Consider the following 17329-nt stretch of genomic DNA (forward strand, 5'->3'; position numbering starts at 1 on the left):
GTCTAGAACTAGGGGACATAGTCTCAGGATAAGGGGGTTGGACATTTAGGACTGAGATGAGGAGGAATTTCTTTACTCAGAGGGAATATTTGGAATTCTCTACCCCAGAGGACTGTGGATGCTCAGTCTTTGAGTATATTCAAGACTGAGATCAATAGATTTTTTGGATTCTAAGGGAATCAAGGAATATGGGGATCGGGCAGGAAAGTGGAGTTGAGGTCGAAGATCAGCCATGATCTTATTGAATGGTGGAGCAGGCTCGAGGGGCCGTATGGTCTACTCCTGATCCTATTTCTTATGCTTCTTATTTCTCTGCCCATCATCCATCTTACAGATAGTACTTTGTAGACGTTAGCATGATCTGCAAATGGTACAATGTTACTTTTGATGGCATTTACAGAAATTAAAACTATGAACATAGCTCAGGAAAGAGGTTAAAAAGACAATTAGAAATCAATGAGAAATATGAAATTAAAATATCAAAGAATATAAAAACAAATAGTAAAGAATTCTATAGACACATAAGTAACAAAAGAAGAATTAAGATAGTGATATGGCCACCAAGGGATCATAGAATCATAGAAAATAGCCCATCATGTCCACGCTGGCCGAAAATGATCCAACCAGCCTAATCCCACTTTCTAGCACTTGGTCTGTAGCCTGGTAGGTTATGGCTCTTCAGGTGCACATCCAGGTACTTTTTAAATGAGTTGAGGGTTTCTGCCTCTACCACCCTTTCGGGCAGTAAGTTCCAGACCCCTACCACCCTCTGGGTGAAAAAAACTTTCCTCAGCTCCCCTCTAATCCTTCTACCAATCACTTTAAATCTACGCCCCCTGGTTATTGACCTCTCTGCTAAGGGAAATAGGTCCTTCCTATCCATTCTGTCTAGGCCCCTCATAATTTAGTACACCTCAATTAAATCACCCCTCAGCCCCCTCTGTTCCAAAGAAAACAACCCCAGCCTATCCAATCTTTCCTCATAGCTAAAATTCTCCAGTCCTGGCAACATCTCCGTAAATCTCCTCTATACCCGCTGTAATGCAATTACATCCTTCCTCTAATGTGGTGACCAGAACTGTATGCAGTACTCAAGCTATGGCCTAACCAGTGATTTATACAGTTCTAGCATAACTTCCCTGCTCTTATATTCTATGCCTCAGCTAATAAAGGAAAGCATTCTATATGCCTTCTTAACCACCTTTTCTACCTGTCCTGCTACCTTCAGGGATTTGTGGACATGCACTCCAAGGCCCTTCACTTCCTCCACACCTTTCATTATTCTTCCATTTATTCTGTACTCCCTTGCCTTGTTTGCCTTCCCCAAATGCATTGCCACACACTTCTCTGGATTGAATTCCATTTGCCACTTTTCTGCCCACCTGACCATCCATTGATATCTTACTTTTAAAAAAATTCGTTCACGGGATGTGGGCGTCGCTGGCAAGGCCGGCATTTATTGCCCATCCCTAATTGCCCTCGAGAAGGTGGTGGTGAGCCGCCTTCTTGAACCGCTGCAGTCCGTGTGGTGACGGTTCTCCCACAGTACTGTTAGGAAGGGAGTTCCAGGATTTTGACCCAGCGACAATGAAGGAACGGCGATATATTTCCAAGTCGGGATGGTGTGTGACTTGGAGGGGAACGTGCAGGTGGTGGTGTTCCCATGCGCCTGCTGCCCTTGTCCTTCTAGGTGGTAGAGGTCGCGGGTTTGGGAGGTGCTGTCGAAGAAGCCTTGGCGAGTTGCTGCAGTGCATCTTACTGCAGTCTACAGCTTTCCACCTCACTATCAACCAAACGGCCAATTTTTATATCATCTGCAAACTTCATAATCATGCCCCCTAAATTTAAGTCCAAATCATTAATATATATCACAAAAAGCAAGGGACCTAGTATTGAGCCCTGCGGAACCCCACTGGAAACAGACTTCCAGTCACAAAAACACCTGTCGACCATTATCCTTTGCTTCCTGCCACTGAGCCAAATTTGGATCCAACTTGCCACTCTCCTTTGGATCCCATGGGCTTGTATTTTTTTGACCAGTCTGCCATGTGGGAGCTTATAAAAAGCCTTGCTAAAATCCATGTAGACTACATCAAATGCACTACCCTCACCGACCCTCCTTGTTACCTCTTCAAAAAATTCAATCAAGTTAGTCAGACATGACCTTCCCTTAACAAATCCATGCTGACTGTCCTTGATTACGCTGTGCCTTTCTAAATTACGATTTATCCTGTCCCTCAGAATTGATTCCAATAACTTGCCCACCACCGAGGTTAGACTGACTGGCCTGTAATTACTCGATCTATCCCACGCTCCCTTTTTAAACAATGGTGCAACATTAGCAGTCCTCCAATCCTCCAGCACCATGCCTGTATCCAGTGAGGATTGGAAAATGATGGTCAGAGCCTCCGCTATTTCATCCCTTGCTTTTTTTAAACAGTCTGGGATACATTTCATCCGCCCCTGGTGATTTATTTATTTTCAAATGTGCTAATCCCCTTAATACTTCCTCTCTCACTAAGTTTATCCCATCCAATATTTCACACTCCTCCTCCTTAACTATAACGTCTGCATCGTCCCTCTCTTTTGTGAAGACAGATGCAAAGTATTCATTAAGAACCATACCAACATCTTCCGCCTCCACACATAGGTTACTTTTTTGGTCTCTAATAGGCCCAACTCTTTCCTTAGTTATCCTCTTGCTTTTAATGTATTTATAAAACATCTTTGGGTTTTCCTTGATTTTACTTGCCAATATTTTTTCATGCCCTCTCTTTGCTTTCCTAATTTCCTTTTTAATTTCAGCCCTGCACTTTTTATACTCCTCCAGGCTTTCTGTAGTATTGAGTACTCGGTGTCTGACATAAGCTTTCCTTTTCTGCCTTATCTTACCCTCTGTGCTCCTTGACATCCAGGGGGCTGTAGATTTGGGACCCTCACCCTTTTTCTTTGTGGGAACATGTTTACTATAAGTATAGGAACATCTTCTATAGGTATGTACAAAGGAAAAGACTGGTGAAGGCAAATGTGGGTCCCTTACAGACAGAGATGGGAGATGGGAGAATAAGGAAATGGCAGAGAAATTAAACAAATACTTTGTGTGTGTCTTCACGGAAGAAGCACAAAAAACTTCCCAGAAATATTGGAGAACCAAGGGTCTGGCGAGAATGAGGAACTGAAAGAAATTAGTATTAGTAAAAAAATAGTACGAGAGAAATTAATGGAACTGAAAGTCAATAAATCCCAAGGACCTGATGATCTACATCCCAGGGTTTTGAAAGAGGTGGCTATCGAGATAGTGGATGCATTGTTTGTCATCTTCCAAAATTCTATAAATTCTGGAATGGTTCCTGCTGTTTGGAGGGTAGCAAATGTAACCCCACTATTTAAGAAAGGAAGGAAAGAGAAAACAGGGAACTACAGACGTGTTAGCCTGACATCAGTAGCAGGGAAAATGCTAGAATCTATTATAAAAGACACTTAGAAAATAATAATAGGATTTGGCAGAGTCAGCATGGATTTATGAAAGGGAAATCATGTTTGACAAACCTATTGGAATTCTTTTGGGATGTAACTAGTAGAATAGAAGGGGTATTTGGATTTTCAGAAGGCTTTTGATAAGGTCCCACACAGGAGGTTGTTGAACAAAGTTGGAGCACATGGAGGTAATATACTGGCATGGATTGAGAATTGGTTAACAGACAGAAAACGGAGAGTAGGAATAAACGGGTCTTTTTCAGGTTGGCAGACTGTGACTAGTGGGGTACTGCAGGGGTCGGTGCTTGGGCCCCAGCTATTCACAATCTATATCAATGATTTGGATGAGGGGACCAAATGTAATATTTCCAAGTTTGCTGATGACACAAAACTAGGTGGGAATGTGAGTTGTGAGGAGGATGTAAAGAGGCTTCAAGGGGCTATAGACAGGCTAAGTGAGTGGGCAAGAACATGGCAGATGGAATATAATGTGGAAAAATGTGAAGTTATCCACTTTGATAGGAAAAAACAGAAATGCAGAGTATTTTTTAAATGGTGAGAGATTGGGAAATGTTGATGTACAAAGGGACCTGGGTGTCCTAGTACATGAGTCACTGAAAGCTAACATGCAGGTACAGCAAGCAATTAGGAAGGCAAATGGTACGTTGGCCTTTATTACAAGAGGATTTGAGTACAGGAGTAAAGATGTCTTACTGCAATTATATAGGGCCTTGGTGAGACCGCACCTGGAGTATTGTGCACAATTTTAGTCTCCTTAGCTAAGAAAGGATATACTTGCCACAGAGGAAGTGCAACGAAGGTTCACCAGACTGATTCCTGGGATGGTGGGATTGTCGTATGAGGAGAGATTGAGTGAACTAGGCCTGTATTCACTAGAGTTTAGACGAATGAGAGGTGATCTCATTGAAACATACAAAATTCTTACAGGGCTCGACAGGGTAGATACTGGGAGGATGTTTCCCCTAGCTGGGGAGTCTAGAACCAGGGGTCACAGTCTCATAATAAGGGGTAGGCCATTTAGGACTGAGATGAGGAGAAATTTCTTCACTCAGAGGTTGGTGAATCTTTGGAATTCTCTACCCCACAGGGCTCTGGAGGCTCAGTCATTGAGTACATTCAGCACAGAGATTGATAGATTTCTAGATATTAATGGCATCAAGGGATATGGAGATAGTGCAGGAAAATGGCGTTGAGGTAGAAGATCAGCCATGATCTTGTTGAATGGTGGAGCAGGCTCAAGAGGCCAGATGGCCTACTCCTGCTCCTATTTCTTATGTTCTTATGTTCTTACTCTGCACCCCTTGAATCTTCCCCTGGAATGCCTCCCACTGCTCTGACATTGATTTACTTCAAGTAGCTGTTTCCAGTCCACTTTTGCTAAATCACTTCTTAGCTAAGCAAAATTGGCCTTACCCCAATTGTGAACTTTAACTCCTGTTCTATCTTTGTCCTTTTCCATAACTATGCTAAAACTAACTGATGAACAAGATAAACTCACAGGAGATGATGCTGAAATGGTAGTGATGTTGAATAGATAATTTACCTCAGTTTTCACTGAAGGGGCTAACAGAGAGGGACTGATAACAGCAGAAGTCGTCAAGATAAATATTACAACAAGATAGAAAGAAAGAAAGTTGATACTAGAAATTTGGCACACTTAAGGATGACAAGACCCCAGGTCCAGATGGATTATACCTGTGGATACTCAAATAAACTAGAGAGGAGATAGCACAAGCATTAGTATCCATATCTAAAAATTCAACAGAAAAAGGAATAGTGCCAGAGGACTGGCATTTAGCAAATTTAATTCCTATCTTCAAAAAGGGAGATAGAACTAATCCAGGGAACTACAGGTCAGTTAGTTTAACATCAGTGGTAGGAAAGATATTAGATCTTTGCTAAAAGATCAAATAATAAAACATCTAAGGACGGAGAATATAATAAAAAAGTCAGCATGGGATTTCTAAAAGGAAGGTCATATTTAACCAACCTTATTGAATTATTTGAAGAAATAACAGAAAGAGTAGACAAGGGCAATTCAGTGGACGTCGTATAACTGGACTCTCAGAAGGCCTTCGATAACATGCCACATAAGAGACTCATGACAAAGGTCACAGTATGTGGCGTCAGAGGTCAAGTAGCAGATTGAATTGAAAAATTGCTACAAAACAGAAAACAGAGGGTAGGAGTTAAGAGAAATTTCACAGACTGGCAGAAAGTGTCTTGCGGGGATCCGCGCGGGGACCTCTGTTATTTATTGTATACATAAATGTGTTGGACTCAGAAATTCAATGGCAATGCACCCGTTTTTCAGGTGCAAAATAGGTGCCTAAGTATCCAATATGGAGGGTGGGATGCACCGAAAGTGCGCCGCCTGCCATATTGGTAAGAGCAGCAAAAGAGACATCCAGAACACGCGCCTGAAATGGGCGTTAAGCCTTTGCATGTGAAAACACCTAGCACTAATTAACTAAATTTGTGCTGGGCATTGAGAACATTTATGGACTCTGAGTCTGAAAGAGTACTTTGAAAGAGTAGGGGTACTGGGCCATATTTATCAGAGATATTTTAGTGGTGGTATTCATTAACCCACTTAAGATTGATAGATTAGCGCCTGGATTAAAATAGTGGACAAAGCAAAGCCGTTCGTAAGTGTTAAGTGTTTACCCGCTAATATCTTCAACAGCAATTTTAAGCAATGAGCAACTGGCTTATTCCTCAGTAACATTTTACATAATGTTGGCCATAATGAAGTAATGACCAGATACCTCACACATCTATCAGTTCAGTTGCTTTGCCTGTCCATCCACCGAATGGCACTTCTGTGCTGCTAAATTCAGATTTTTAAAATGCACTGTTTTGGAGTCTGAATACTTATCAGCTTAATAAAATGCAACATTAAAACTTACAGCAAAGGAATTAGATTATTCAATCAAAATTATTAATTTTGTTGTTGACTCACATTTGGAACAAAACCAGGAGGGAGATTCTTTTCCAGAACAGCATCCCAGTTCACATCAACTAAGTATGGAGAATTTTGAATGTCCTTGAGACTTGATAGTCGACATTCGGGCTCTTTCACAAGAAGCTAACATGAAATAAAATATCGTATTTTAACACATTTTGTTTTTTTTTTCTGGTAGATAAAGAAAAGTGTCTCAATTCATTGCAACACATATCCAAGTAAGAAAACATCGAAGATTAAAGATTTGGCTACATAACTATAACTAATGGGAATGGGAGTGTAATGGTTATGTTACTAGAGTAGCGGCTGGCCTAATCCAGAGAATATGAGTTCAAATTCCACCATGTCAGTTTGAGAACTTGAATTCAGTTTTTAAAAAAAAAAATCGGGAAATAAAACATGGCGCTGTCAGATTGCCGTTAAAAACCCAACAACCCAACTGGTTCATTAATTTCCTTTAGGGAAGGAAATCTGCCATTCTTACCCAATCTGGCCTATATGTGATTGCAGTCCCAAACCAATGTGGTTGACTCACAGCCCTTTGAAGTCACCTAGCAAGCCTCTCAGTTCTCTCAGTTGTATCAAACAGATAAAGGCCCACCACCACCTTCTCAGGGCAAATAGGAATAGGCAATAAATGTCAGAGTTGCCCACATCTCAATAATGAATTTAAAAAATACAGAAACTTGAAGTGACTTATATTGATTTACACAAAATAACACTGGGGCAGAAATTGCTCGGAGCGGCAACCCAACACGGCTCGCCGCTCCATAGATTTATACTAACCCACCAACTTGCCGCAGTCTTTCCTCCGGATACTTCCTCGACTAAGAAGCGGAGAAGAGCCCAGCGTCAACTCAAGTGAAGCTAGGACCCTGGGACAAACGAGAGAATCGATCTCTCCCCTCGACCAATCAGATCGCAGCATTTTTGACACGCTGCCTCTGCAGGCTTGGATTGTTAAACCAGGAAGTGAGAGGTACAACATTAAAATCAATGTAAAAACAGTTATAGACAGTGGAAAAGAGAGAGGGTAAGAAATGATTGAATTAAAAAAGAGAGACGGAAGGGAAAAGTAAAAAAAAGTTTTAATTTTTAAATTTAAATTTTTTTTAATGACTAAAATCTATTAAAAAAAGGAGTAATGAGACTCCATATTTTAAAAAGTTAATTTTTAGTTGGCAGTCATTAAGACTTACCGTGCTGTTAAAATTTAGTTTAGATCTGGTATTTTTCAGCATACCTGTTTTGAGGCGATATTAGTTACATTCCAGCTGCGCAGATAAGCAAGTTTGCACTTTTTCAATGATTTCTCTGATTACAGCTGGCGATATCCCTTTAATTCGAAGCTGCCATATCGCTGGCGAACCAGGAGGAGCAAGTTCCGAATTTCTGCATTTCATTGCGCATGGATGTATTATTTTTCTTTGTGCCAGGTTGGTGTAAGTTACTTATGTTTCCATGAAGATTAGGGAGGCTACATATTTTTCGATCAGGATTATATTTTGGGAATTTGCTTCGTGACTATCTATACGCTCCTGAATCTAAATTCAAAGTCAATTTTTTAAGAAAACCTAGTCCTCATTCCAGCTGCATTTGCTCCTCCACCTCGCCACTAACAATGGTGTTGAGCTCACCGTTAGTTTGTAAGCAATTTCTGCCCCATTATTGATGTTTGATAATGACATTAATATATTTTGTCTACATTTGTCCATCATAGTGCATTTTCTACAGGTGTCTATTGAAATGCAGTTGGAATGAGGACTAGATTTTCTTTAAAAATTGACTTTGAATTTAGATTCAGGAGCGTATAGGTAGTCATGAAGCAAATTCCCAAAATATAATCCTGATCCAAAAATATGTAGTCTCCCTAATCTTCCAGGAAACATAAGTACTTACACCAACCTGGCACAAAGGAAAATAATACATACCTCTCCCCACCTACTGGAGATTGGGTGCAGATACTAGCCCCATTCCTTTTTCACTTTCTCAGGCTAATCAGCCCAACGCAATCAAGAGAAATGAGAGGAACACTCTCTCTTACTAGACTGCCAGGGATCAGACATCAGACCAACTCATGTCCCCATAAGACCACCAAGTAGTAAATAAAACAAAAGAGCACTTACCTTTGTTCCTGGAGTTCCTGAAGTAAAATTATGGGATCGATTTTAACTCCCCGTACGTTTTGGGTGGGCAGGGTGGTAGTGGGGGGGGGAGGGGGGTGCTGGGAAGGGAGGGCGACTGCAAAACGCAGTCGCAGGCCAAGATTTCAGGCCAGCACCAAAGGAAGTAGGTAAGTCATGGGGAGGGGTGTTGGGAGGATCTGTAGCAGGTAAGGGGGGAGTCTGGGGCTGGGGATATTGCGCCCTTCCTTTTTGTGGCCTGGTGGAACACTCCTGCTTCTTCTGGCCCCACAAAGGAAAGACTTTGTCTTAAGTTAGAGGGTCGCTTCATCCTCCCGGCGGCTTCTGACCTGCCTTCACCTGGCGGGAATGCCGTGGTAGCTTCCCCAGCCAGACCTGAGTTAAAATCCAATCGGTGTCCCGTTGTTGTGATGGGACCCCAACTTGCAGACATTAATGAGGCTCCTGCCTATTTCTGCTGGGCCCCTTAGCCACCAAACAGCAGTGAGCAGTTAAAATGCCGACCAGCAGGATTCCAGCGGGATCGGGGCAATAAGGCTAAACACTCCATTTTAAAGGACCCCCTCGCCCCGTTACTGCTGGGCAGAGTGGGTTAAAATCACAATATTTCAAAACTTTCACACTGTATTGAGATTTTTCAAAAATATTTTATTGCAGGAAAGTGTGCCTAGATTGATTTTTCTGGCTAAAAATATCTCTGCAACAGTTGTAAAAGTGTATGCCCTGACCTTTTCTTTCCATTCTTTACCTTTTTTATTAATGCCACCAAGCCTTTGGACCAGGTGGAGGAGCAGTGCACTTTTTCAGTCCTAATCATGAGAAGTATTTCTTCCAATGGAGTGTTGGAGTGAATGTCATATGGTCTCTGTAAGACAAAATACAGCAGAATTACTTAACCTTGTGTACTCTCTTAAGCTGGACACTAAATGTCAGGAGCCTTTACTGATAAAGGCCAGATCCTTCTTAACAGTAATGAATGATGACAAAATATGAATGATTCACGAACAAAGTTAATGAATGCCAGGAATCACAGGTTAAAACATGTAAACTTGCTGGTCACAGCAAATGCAATAATACCACTATATATTTTGTTCTGATGAAGGGTTTCTCACCCAAAACATTAAAATCTGTCTTTTCTCTTTAAAAGCATTGACTGAACCACTGTGTGTTTCCAGCAATTTATATTTTTACTTCCGAATTCCAGCATTTGTAGTTTTTTTAATTTATTTCTTATATTATAGGGTAAGAAGTTATCAGTGGGTGTTACTGAGGAATACAGGTAAAGAACTCTTTTGGGGGAAGATTTAATCTGCTTACTATTTATAGTGAAATCATAAATGTGTTCTTTATACTTGTACTTACGATTTTGTTACAAATAATGAAGAGAGGAATTTCTCCCTTATGCGCGCATTGTGAAAGTCACTTTCTGAACTTATTGATTTGTGCTATGGTTGCAACTTTCACCAAAGTCTAAAATGTTATTTGATACGTGGCAGAATCTGTTTGTGTTTTATGAGTTGTTTTTTGAAATGGAATGAGAAACACATGGAAAAAATTGACAGTGAATAATGTCAATGCGGCTTGCATGTCAGCTGTCAAGTCAATGATTGATTCATCCTGGAAAGTCAAAAAAACCATTGGAGGAGTTTCATGATCACGACACTTTCAGTAAAAATTGCAAGAGCAGAGTTAATTGACATTAATCCTATTCTAAGCTGCTTATGAGGTTTTCTTCTGTTCCACATTCATTGAAGAGTTTTGGGCCTGTTCATCACATGAAGGTTCTGCAGTCTGGGAGACATGGGGGTAAATTTTAACATACCGGCGGGAACTCAGCCGGGGGGGGGGGGGGGGGGCCAATACGCATGTGGGAAACCCGGAAAAAAGTTTTGTGCGTTTTCTCGAGCCATTGTGATTCAATTAAAAACCCTTAACGTGACTTTCGGGTTTTGCGTCTCCAAGCTGCACAGCGGGCGTACTGCACACCCGAATGACGTGCTGGGAGCTGGAGTATTTAAAGGGCCATTGCAAGCATGGAATTTGAGGGAGAAAAGAGAAATCGGAAAACATGGAGCAGCAGAGGGCGAGGCCAGCACCCTGATTCACTGACTCTTCGCTGGAGTTGCAGAGAAGCTGAGCAGTAGGACCACCGTGTCAAGGATGTGGTTGCAATGCCAGAAGCACTTCAATGATCTAACCGGGTCAGGAAGGCTGAGTATAGTTACTGATTCACCTACACCCTGTGGTGCACATTACCTCCCCTCTCACTCTGTCCTGCCAAGCCTACTCCATCACGTCACTCCATACCCCCACTTAAGGTTCAGTGTCAAGTTTTCTTCACTTTCTGTGCATTTCCTCACCTCCCCATTTGTGCACCCACCACTCCCACTCACCCCAATCCTGATGCAATGTCATGAATCTGTCTGATACTCACCCTCTGATGCATCTCTTTCATTGTCAGCCTGACCCAGAGCAATGCATCTATCAGGTGACCCCGTCACCCTCACTCACTCACACGTCTGTACTTTCTCCACTTTTAGAACAGAGAGCAAAATGCAAGGGAAAGGAGACGGACTGGACGGGGGCCACCACAAATAGTGGCCCTTACAGAGGCGGAGGAGGAGGCCTTGGAGCTCAGCCGGATGCTCGAATGCCTGACTGTTGGAGATGCCGAGACTGGCACCCTGAAACATCTGGTGACAGAACTTTAACATCCCTCACACACAACATGAATTGATGTTATCCATGATTGACCTGTTGCACACCTCAGTATGCTCATCGCAACATTACTTCTGCGATGATTCTTAATAATCCAGGGTCTTCAAGGATTGCTGAAGGACCACATGACCCAGATGAGGGTGATTGCTTAGAGGAGCTCCATGCCTCTGAGGGCTCACCGTCATATCATAGCGAGCCATGCACCAGCGCAGATACTCACACCTTGGTGGATCCTATTAGACAGTTAGTTGGGTCGTCATCTGCTGATTCACCACTCACAAGTGAACACGAGCAGACACTGGTGGCAGGGGCAGCAGTGGAGAGTCTGCGTCGGTGGGCGCAGTCCTCTCCCAGCTCTGCTCAGCTGGACGCAGATGCTGAACCCTGGGGGCCATCCTTGAGAAGGAGAATGATAGAGGTACAGATGCACCTTTGCGATGTACTGGAAGACGTGCCACGCACACTCTCCACAATAGCGGAGAGGAAGGAGGAGTCCACCTCCAGCATTAGTGGAATGATGGCGCAGGTAAGTGCGGGAATGTCTGCGATGGAGAGTACGGCAGCCTCCACTGAACGTCAAGCACGGCTCACAAACAAGTCCATTCAGGCCCCGACAATGGCTGTGCAAACTCAGGGTGACCAATATTATACCACCTTAAACAGGCAGACCGATACATTAGCACTGGCCTTACAAGGCATCACAGATATCCTCCAAGCTGTTGTCCAGCAGAGTGGTAGGAGTGATGTGGCCGTAGCCCTGAAGAGGGATGATAGCAAAAGGGGACATGGAAGTGGGGACTCCACTCAAAGCGCTCCCACGTCTCACCCGTTGTCCCATTTCCCCGCGCCCCCCCCCCCCCCAAACCGGTACCCGTAATATTGCCTCCTCTCCCGATGGCTAAGTCTGCCCTGCAAAGGTGCAGGTCGAGCAGTCTTTGGCGGGGCCCTCATGGCTCCAAAACCCAGAGGGCGTAGGCCTAGAGCATCTCAGTAGACAAGGCAGGGACCTGAGCAACCTCCCACTACTTCTGCTGAAGCCACAGTGGGTGCACCCTGTAGAAGTAGTGGGAAGAGGAAGGCGAAGGTTTTGTGATTACCAAGGGTATGCATAAGGGTGTCTGACTAAGTGTCATGTTTTTCATTTCTCTTTGTTTTTTGTTACATTCACAATAAATGTCATACTTGTCACCACCACTGCCACGTCTGGTCCATTCTTGAGTCCCTTTCTTCAAAGCGACCTTGCATGTGCCTCATCATGAACAGCAAGACTTTATGCCATTCATTGGGTGCGTTTACAATGGGTGTTCGTGTGGTTGTAGGACAGTTTTGTGCAAGCTGGGGGTGGGGGCTGGTGGTGTTGGTGGTGGTTGTTCCAGGCGGTTTTAGTTCACCATCTTCAGTTTGCAGATCTCCTTATGAGAATCTATCAGATATGAGTGACTACCTGGCATCACGGGCAGCCAGGTGTGCCGATGGGTTGGTCGTCGTCATCCTCAACCTCCTTCTCCTCATCTTCTTCAATGTTGATGGCTGATGCAGATGCTTCATGAGCGCATGGGGACCTCATCCACCTGTAACCTTCTCTGTTGAGTGATGTTGTGCAGGACGCAACACACGACTATTATTCTGCACACCCTCGCCGGTGAGTACTGAAGGGATCCCCCAGATCGATCCAGGCACCTGAAGCGCATCTTGAGCATTCCAATGCCTTGTTCAATGACAGATCTGGTGGTGATGCGACTGTCATTGTACCACCGCTGGGCCTCGTTAGTGGGGTTTCTCAAAGGTGTCATGAGCCACGCCTGTAGGGGGTATCCCTTATCTCCAAGCAGCCAGCCCTTAAGTCTGTCTTGTGCGTGGAAGAGGGCCGGGATGTTGGACTCGCGCAAAACGAAGGAATCATGGCAGCTGCCAGGGAATTTGGCACACGCCAGCAGAAACCTCTTCTGGTGGTCGCAAATCAGCTGCCCATTGATGGAGTGATGCGGGATGCGGTCCTGCTCCGAAATCAGAGAATTTTCATTGTCCACCCACCCCAACCCACCCGTTCTTCGGGGTTAAAATTTACCCCATCGTATTTTGCTAGTTTCTAGTACTAGGTTGAGCAAAGGATTTTCCGATAAAGTTCTGTGAAACTGTTTTACAAATGCTCTGATAAAGTATTGTACTTGTGGAAAACCACTTAGTAATTCTAAAGTACCAGAGCCTAGAAATTCTTGCTAAAGTGTCCTTATCTCTACACTTTCGGTTCCGTCTTGCTGACATTTTAGTGGTTCCATTTCTCTGCTCGTCTGTCTTCTTGAATTCTCCTCCTTCAGGAATCTTCTTCACTGAAATCCCCCCCGGTCACTTCCCACAGTTGTTTATTTATTTAAATGCCAGCAACTCAGCTAGAGGATCTCTCATGCTGATCAGCCTTTTACAAACAGTTGACTCATGCACCAACTGAACTTTCAAAAGTACAAGCATGGAGTGATCACGTTCATCAAATCCAGGCTCTTTGTGGTTACATTTTGTGCTAGCAGAGTGCATGTCAACTATTTCTCCTTGTATCATTCATTTATCTTAGTGCTTTATAATAGTTTTTTCTTCTTACTCATCATAGCACTGATGAGTTACAGGCCTGCCGGGCCACCAGCCCATTCAGCAGCACCCTCTGCAATCCGGTGAAGAACTCAATCAATCAACATTTAACCTGTATTTTCAGCTCGGTCGTTCTCACTCTCTAATTGATGTCCATAATTATGGGCTCCCCAGGTAGGCTCAACGTTAATGGAAATAAAAATCGGGAGAGCTGTAAAACTCTATCGCACAAAGTCAAAATTACCCCCAACAAGTTTATCTGGTGAGTAGTTGAGCCACATAGATAGGAAGTTCCCAGTATCTATGGCTCCAGTAGTGGATAATTGGCCAGGGTTCTCATCCCTGATCGTTATGTGTGGAAAGTTGGGTGAGGGCAGGATTGGGCTCAGTTGCGATGCCTCATATAATCAAATAGCCTGCCGATAATTACTGCGAAGGGTAACGTGAAGAATGGCCAATTGGGTCAGGTGCTCGAGAGTCCCTAGTGTCAGTGGAAACATACCCCAACAAATTGTCAATGTCCACAGGAGGAAAAAATTGACAAAAAAAGGAAACAAAACTCAGTGGTTAAATACTTTGGATTGTTAAATCCTTAAAAGTATTTGTTTACAAAGGGACATAAAATTACCAATGTGTTCAAAGATGAGCTATGCCTGGAGCAAGTTACTTAATGTTGTGACAGTAATGAGTTACCTTATTCCCCCGGAGGGAATATAACTAAAACTGGAACTGCCAGGACACGTTCTTGCATATGAGATGCAGTGTTGAATGATAATTTTTTGTCGATTGAGCCAATCAGAAGAGCTGCTTTTCATTACTTTGAACTTTGTATGCAAGCTGTGTCCTTTCCAGACTAAAACATATCTTAAAAAAAATTACTTCTGCTGTATACAACCTGCTTTTGATATATTTTAGTCACAGTAATTAAAAATGTCTCCACCGTTGCACTGACATTAATGAAGAATGCAAGTTGAAACCAACTTGCTGCTAATAGATTGTGACTGTTGTGCGGTGAACCACAATTGTTAATAATAATGAAAATATGAACATGTAGATATGTCAGTTGCAGAACTTATAAAATTGATTTGTCATTGATTTCACAGCAGAAGAAAAATGCAAAAGCATAGTTGTTGTAATTAAATATGCTGCGGATAGTGGCAAGCAGTGTTTTCAAAATATTGCGAACAATATTACTGGAGATATATTAATATCTGGCTGTGAGTGTGACAAAGATGCCAACATCTTTCCGGATCAATAATAGATACAACATATTGCACTAGGTAACTCTGCCAATGCTACATTTAATATTTGTGAATTAATTGTGATTTAACAGCTAGGTTAGTCCATCTGAATTTCCGATTTGAGTCCTTGCTTCCTTCATTCTACTGACCTGCCGTCCTTCTACTAACGCAATGGAGCTGTAAAATTTCTCCCTTTAAACTCCTGCTAACTTGCTTCTGAACTTTAATTGTAGCAGATGCTACCAGTAATAAGTAAAAGCTAAGGTAGTTATCCCAATAATCTTAGAACATTACATACTAGTGAGGGAAGGGATGGGTCATTTAGCAGACAACAAGCTCCTTCTTGCCTCCTGTATTTAAATTAAAAGCTGAATATTCCAGGTTGTGATTTTCTTATGATGTTTACGACTCCGTGCAACACATTCTACACACCATGCGGCTTGGATAGGTTATTTTGTTAATAATGATAGTATAAATAATCCATGTGATATCATATGCAGTGCTATACCAGAGATTTTTATAGTCAAGAGTAATGTATGCATGTTTATGGTCATCATGTATAAAAATAGTAGATTTAAAATGGTAGCAGTAAAATGAAGTGCATATGTGTAAAATGTCCACGTTTCAGCTAGTGACTGGCAGTTAATTCACTTTCCATTGTTAGCTCCTTACAATAAAAATTATCAAGAGGGGAGATTATCTGAAATCTAGCATGACAAAAGAAAGATCTGAACTGTATATCTTACCCAGCCCCGCAACAGTTCATACGATGTAATACCCAAAGACCACCAGTCCACAGGATACGAGTAGCCAGGGCCTCCTTCCAAAAAGGACTGAAAAAGCTCTGGAGCTAAAGAGAGGCACAAAGAGGCAAAATCAGCCATTATGTATTTACACACAATATAAAGATTCAAAGGTACTAACCAATGGCCATAAATGTGTCCAGCGAATACATTCTGTAGTGTTGAGTTGTATTCCTCTATTTCTAATAAGGAATGTACATTTAATTACAAGAAAGATGGTCTAATGCAATTTTCTTACCGGGAAAAAACCACACAATTTAGTAATAAATACCCTAACTCATATATTGTTTAGATTTCACTTCTTAATTAATTTTAGAATAATTTATTTTATAACAATATAATAATCATTAATTTATCGATTATTAACATTTTTTTCATCAAGCAAGTTGTATCGGCAGGGGTGGGAAATATAACGGACAATTTTACCCCTGCCTGGTTGGTGGAAACTGGGTGGACGGGCAGTTAAAATGGTCCATGGGACTTACTTGAATGGATCCCTATGAGTTCCAATCTTAACCTACTCTTCTGAGCAAGCGAGAGGGACAGTGCCAGGATGCCAGCGGGGTCCTTCCTTAAATATGCAGACTGAGCTCTGACGACATCATCGGGGCCTGATTGCAATTTTAACCAGAGGCCTGTGCGGGGAAGCCGTTGTAGTTTCCCCACCAAGCCAACCTAGTGGAAGAGGAACTGGACTAGAAGAGGCCCAAACAGGTGAACAGATTTTCTTTTTTTTTTACTTTCCTTGTGGGGCCTGGTCTTCCTGACCGCACAAGGAAAGTTTAGGCCTTCTCTGCCCCAGGCTTCCCCCACTCCTCCAACTGCAAGGCCCTCCCAAAACCCCCACTTATCGAGTGCCGGGGACCGTTGCTTTGGCGGGGGCCTCTTGCTGGCCAACACCCCACTCTCGCCCATCAACTGGCTGCCGCTCCCCCTCCCCCCCCCACCCCTGGCTTTGGGCAGGAGATTGACCGGACCTAAGCAGATGAGGCTGAGGTCCGGCCCAAGTTAAAATCGTGGCTATAGTTTGAAAATAATACTGAGTATGTGACTTCCTAGAGAGGATAGCCAGGTCCCAACCTTAACCTGGTGTTTCCATCTGACTTTGTGAGCGTGGAGCCCCATCTGCCCCAAACAAGGCCACTGACACATCCTGGCCTCTGAGAGGCCTGCTGGAGTATCGATGGCTAGTACACCCTGGAAAGCCCAGCACCTCCTGTTTCACCAGTCTTTGGCTGGACTTCCTGGCTTCCCCAAATGGGCGTGCACTAACCACAGAACATTGCCTAATTCTTAGTACTATACTGTTAAACTAATAATTTTGATATTGTTATTTTTGATCAGAAATGCAAATGAAGTACTCCAAGTTTAAAGTAA

At 42.9% G+C, this 17329-nt stretch overlaps 1 protein-coding gene across 2 annotated transcripts in view; it reads right to left on the bottom strand.

Moving 5' to 3' along the window:
• Positions 1-17329, bottom strand: part of LOC137328538 (serine/threonine-protein kinase 32B-like) — a 295819-nt gene that overhangs the window by 11760 nt on the left and 266730 nt on the right. For both annotated transcript variants that reach the window (XM_067994345.1, XM_067994346.1), the window contains exons 7-9: positions 15896-15999; positions 9356-9472; positions 6461-6586 (exon numbers count right to left, since the gene is read on the bottom strand). In XM_067994345.1, coding sequence (XP_067850446.1) covers positions 6461-6586; positions 9356-9472; positions 15896-15999 — 347 coding nt within the window. The remainder of the gene's footprint in view (positions 1-6460; positions 6587-9355; positions 9473-15895; positions 16000-17329) is intronic.

The sequence above is a fragment of the Heptranchias perlo genome, chromosome 1 (genome assembly GCF_035084215.1).
Source record: "Heptranchias perlo isolate sHepPer1 chromosome 1, sHepPer1.hap1, whole genome shotgun sequence".
Lineage (NCBI taxonomy): Eukaryota > Metazoa > Chordata > Chondrichthyes > Hexanchiformes > Hexanchidae > Heptranchias > Heptranchias perlo.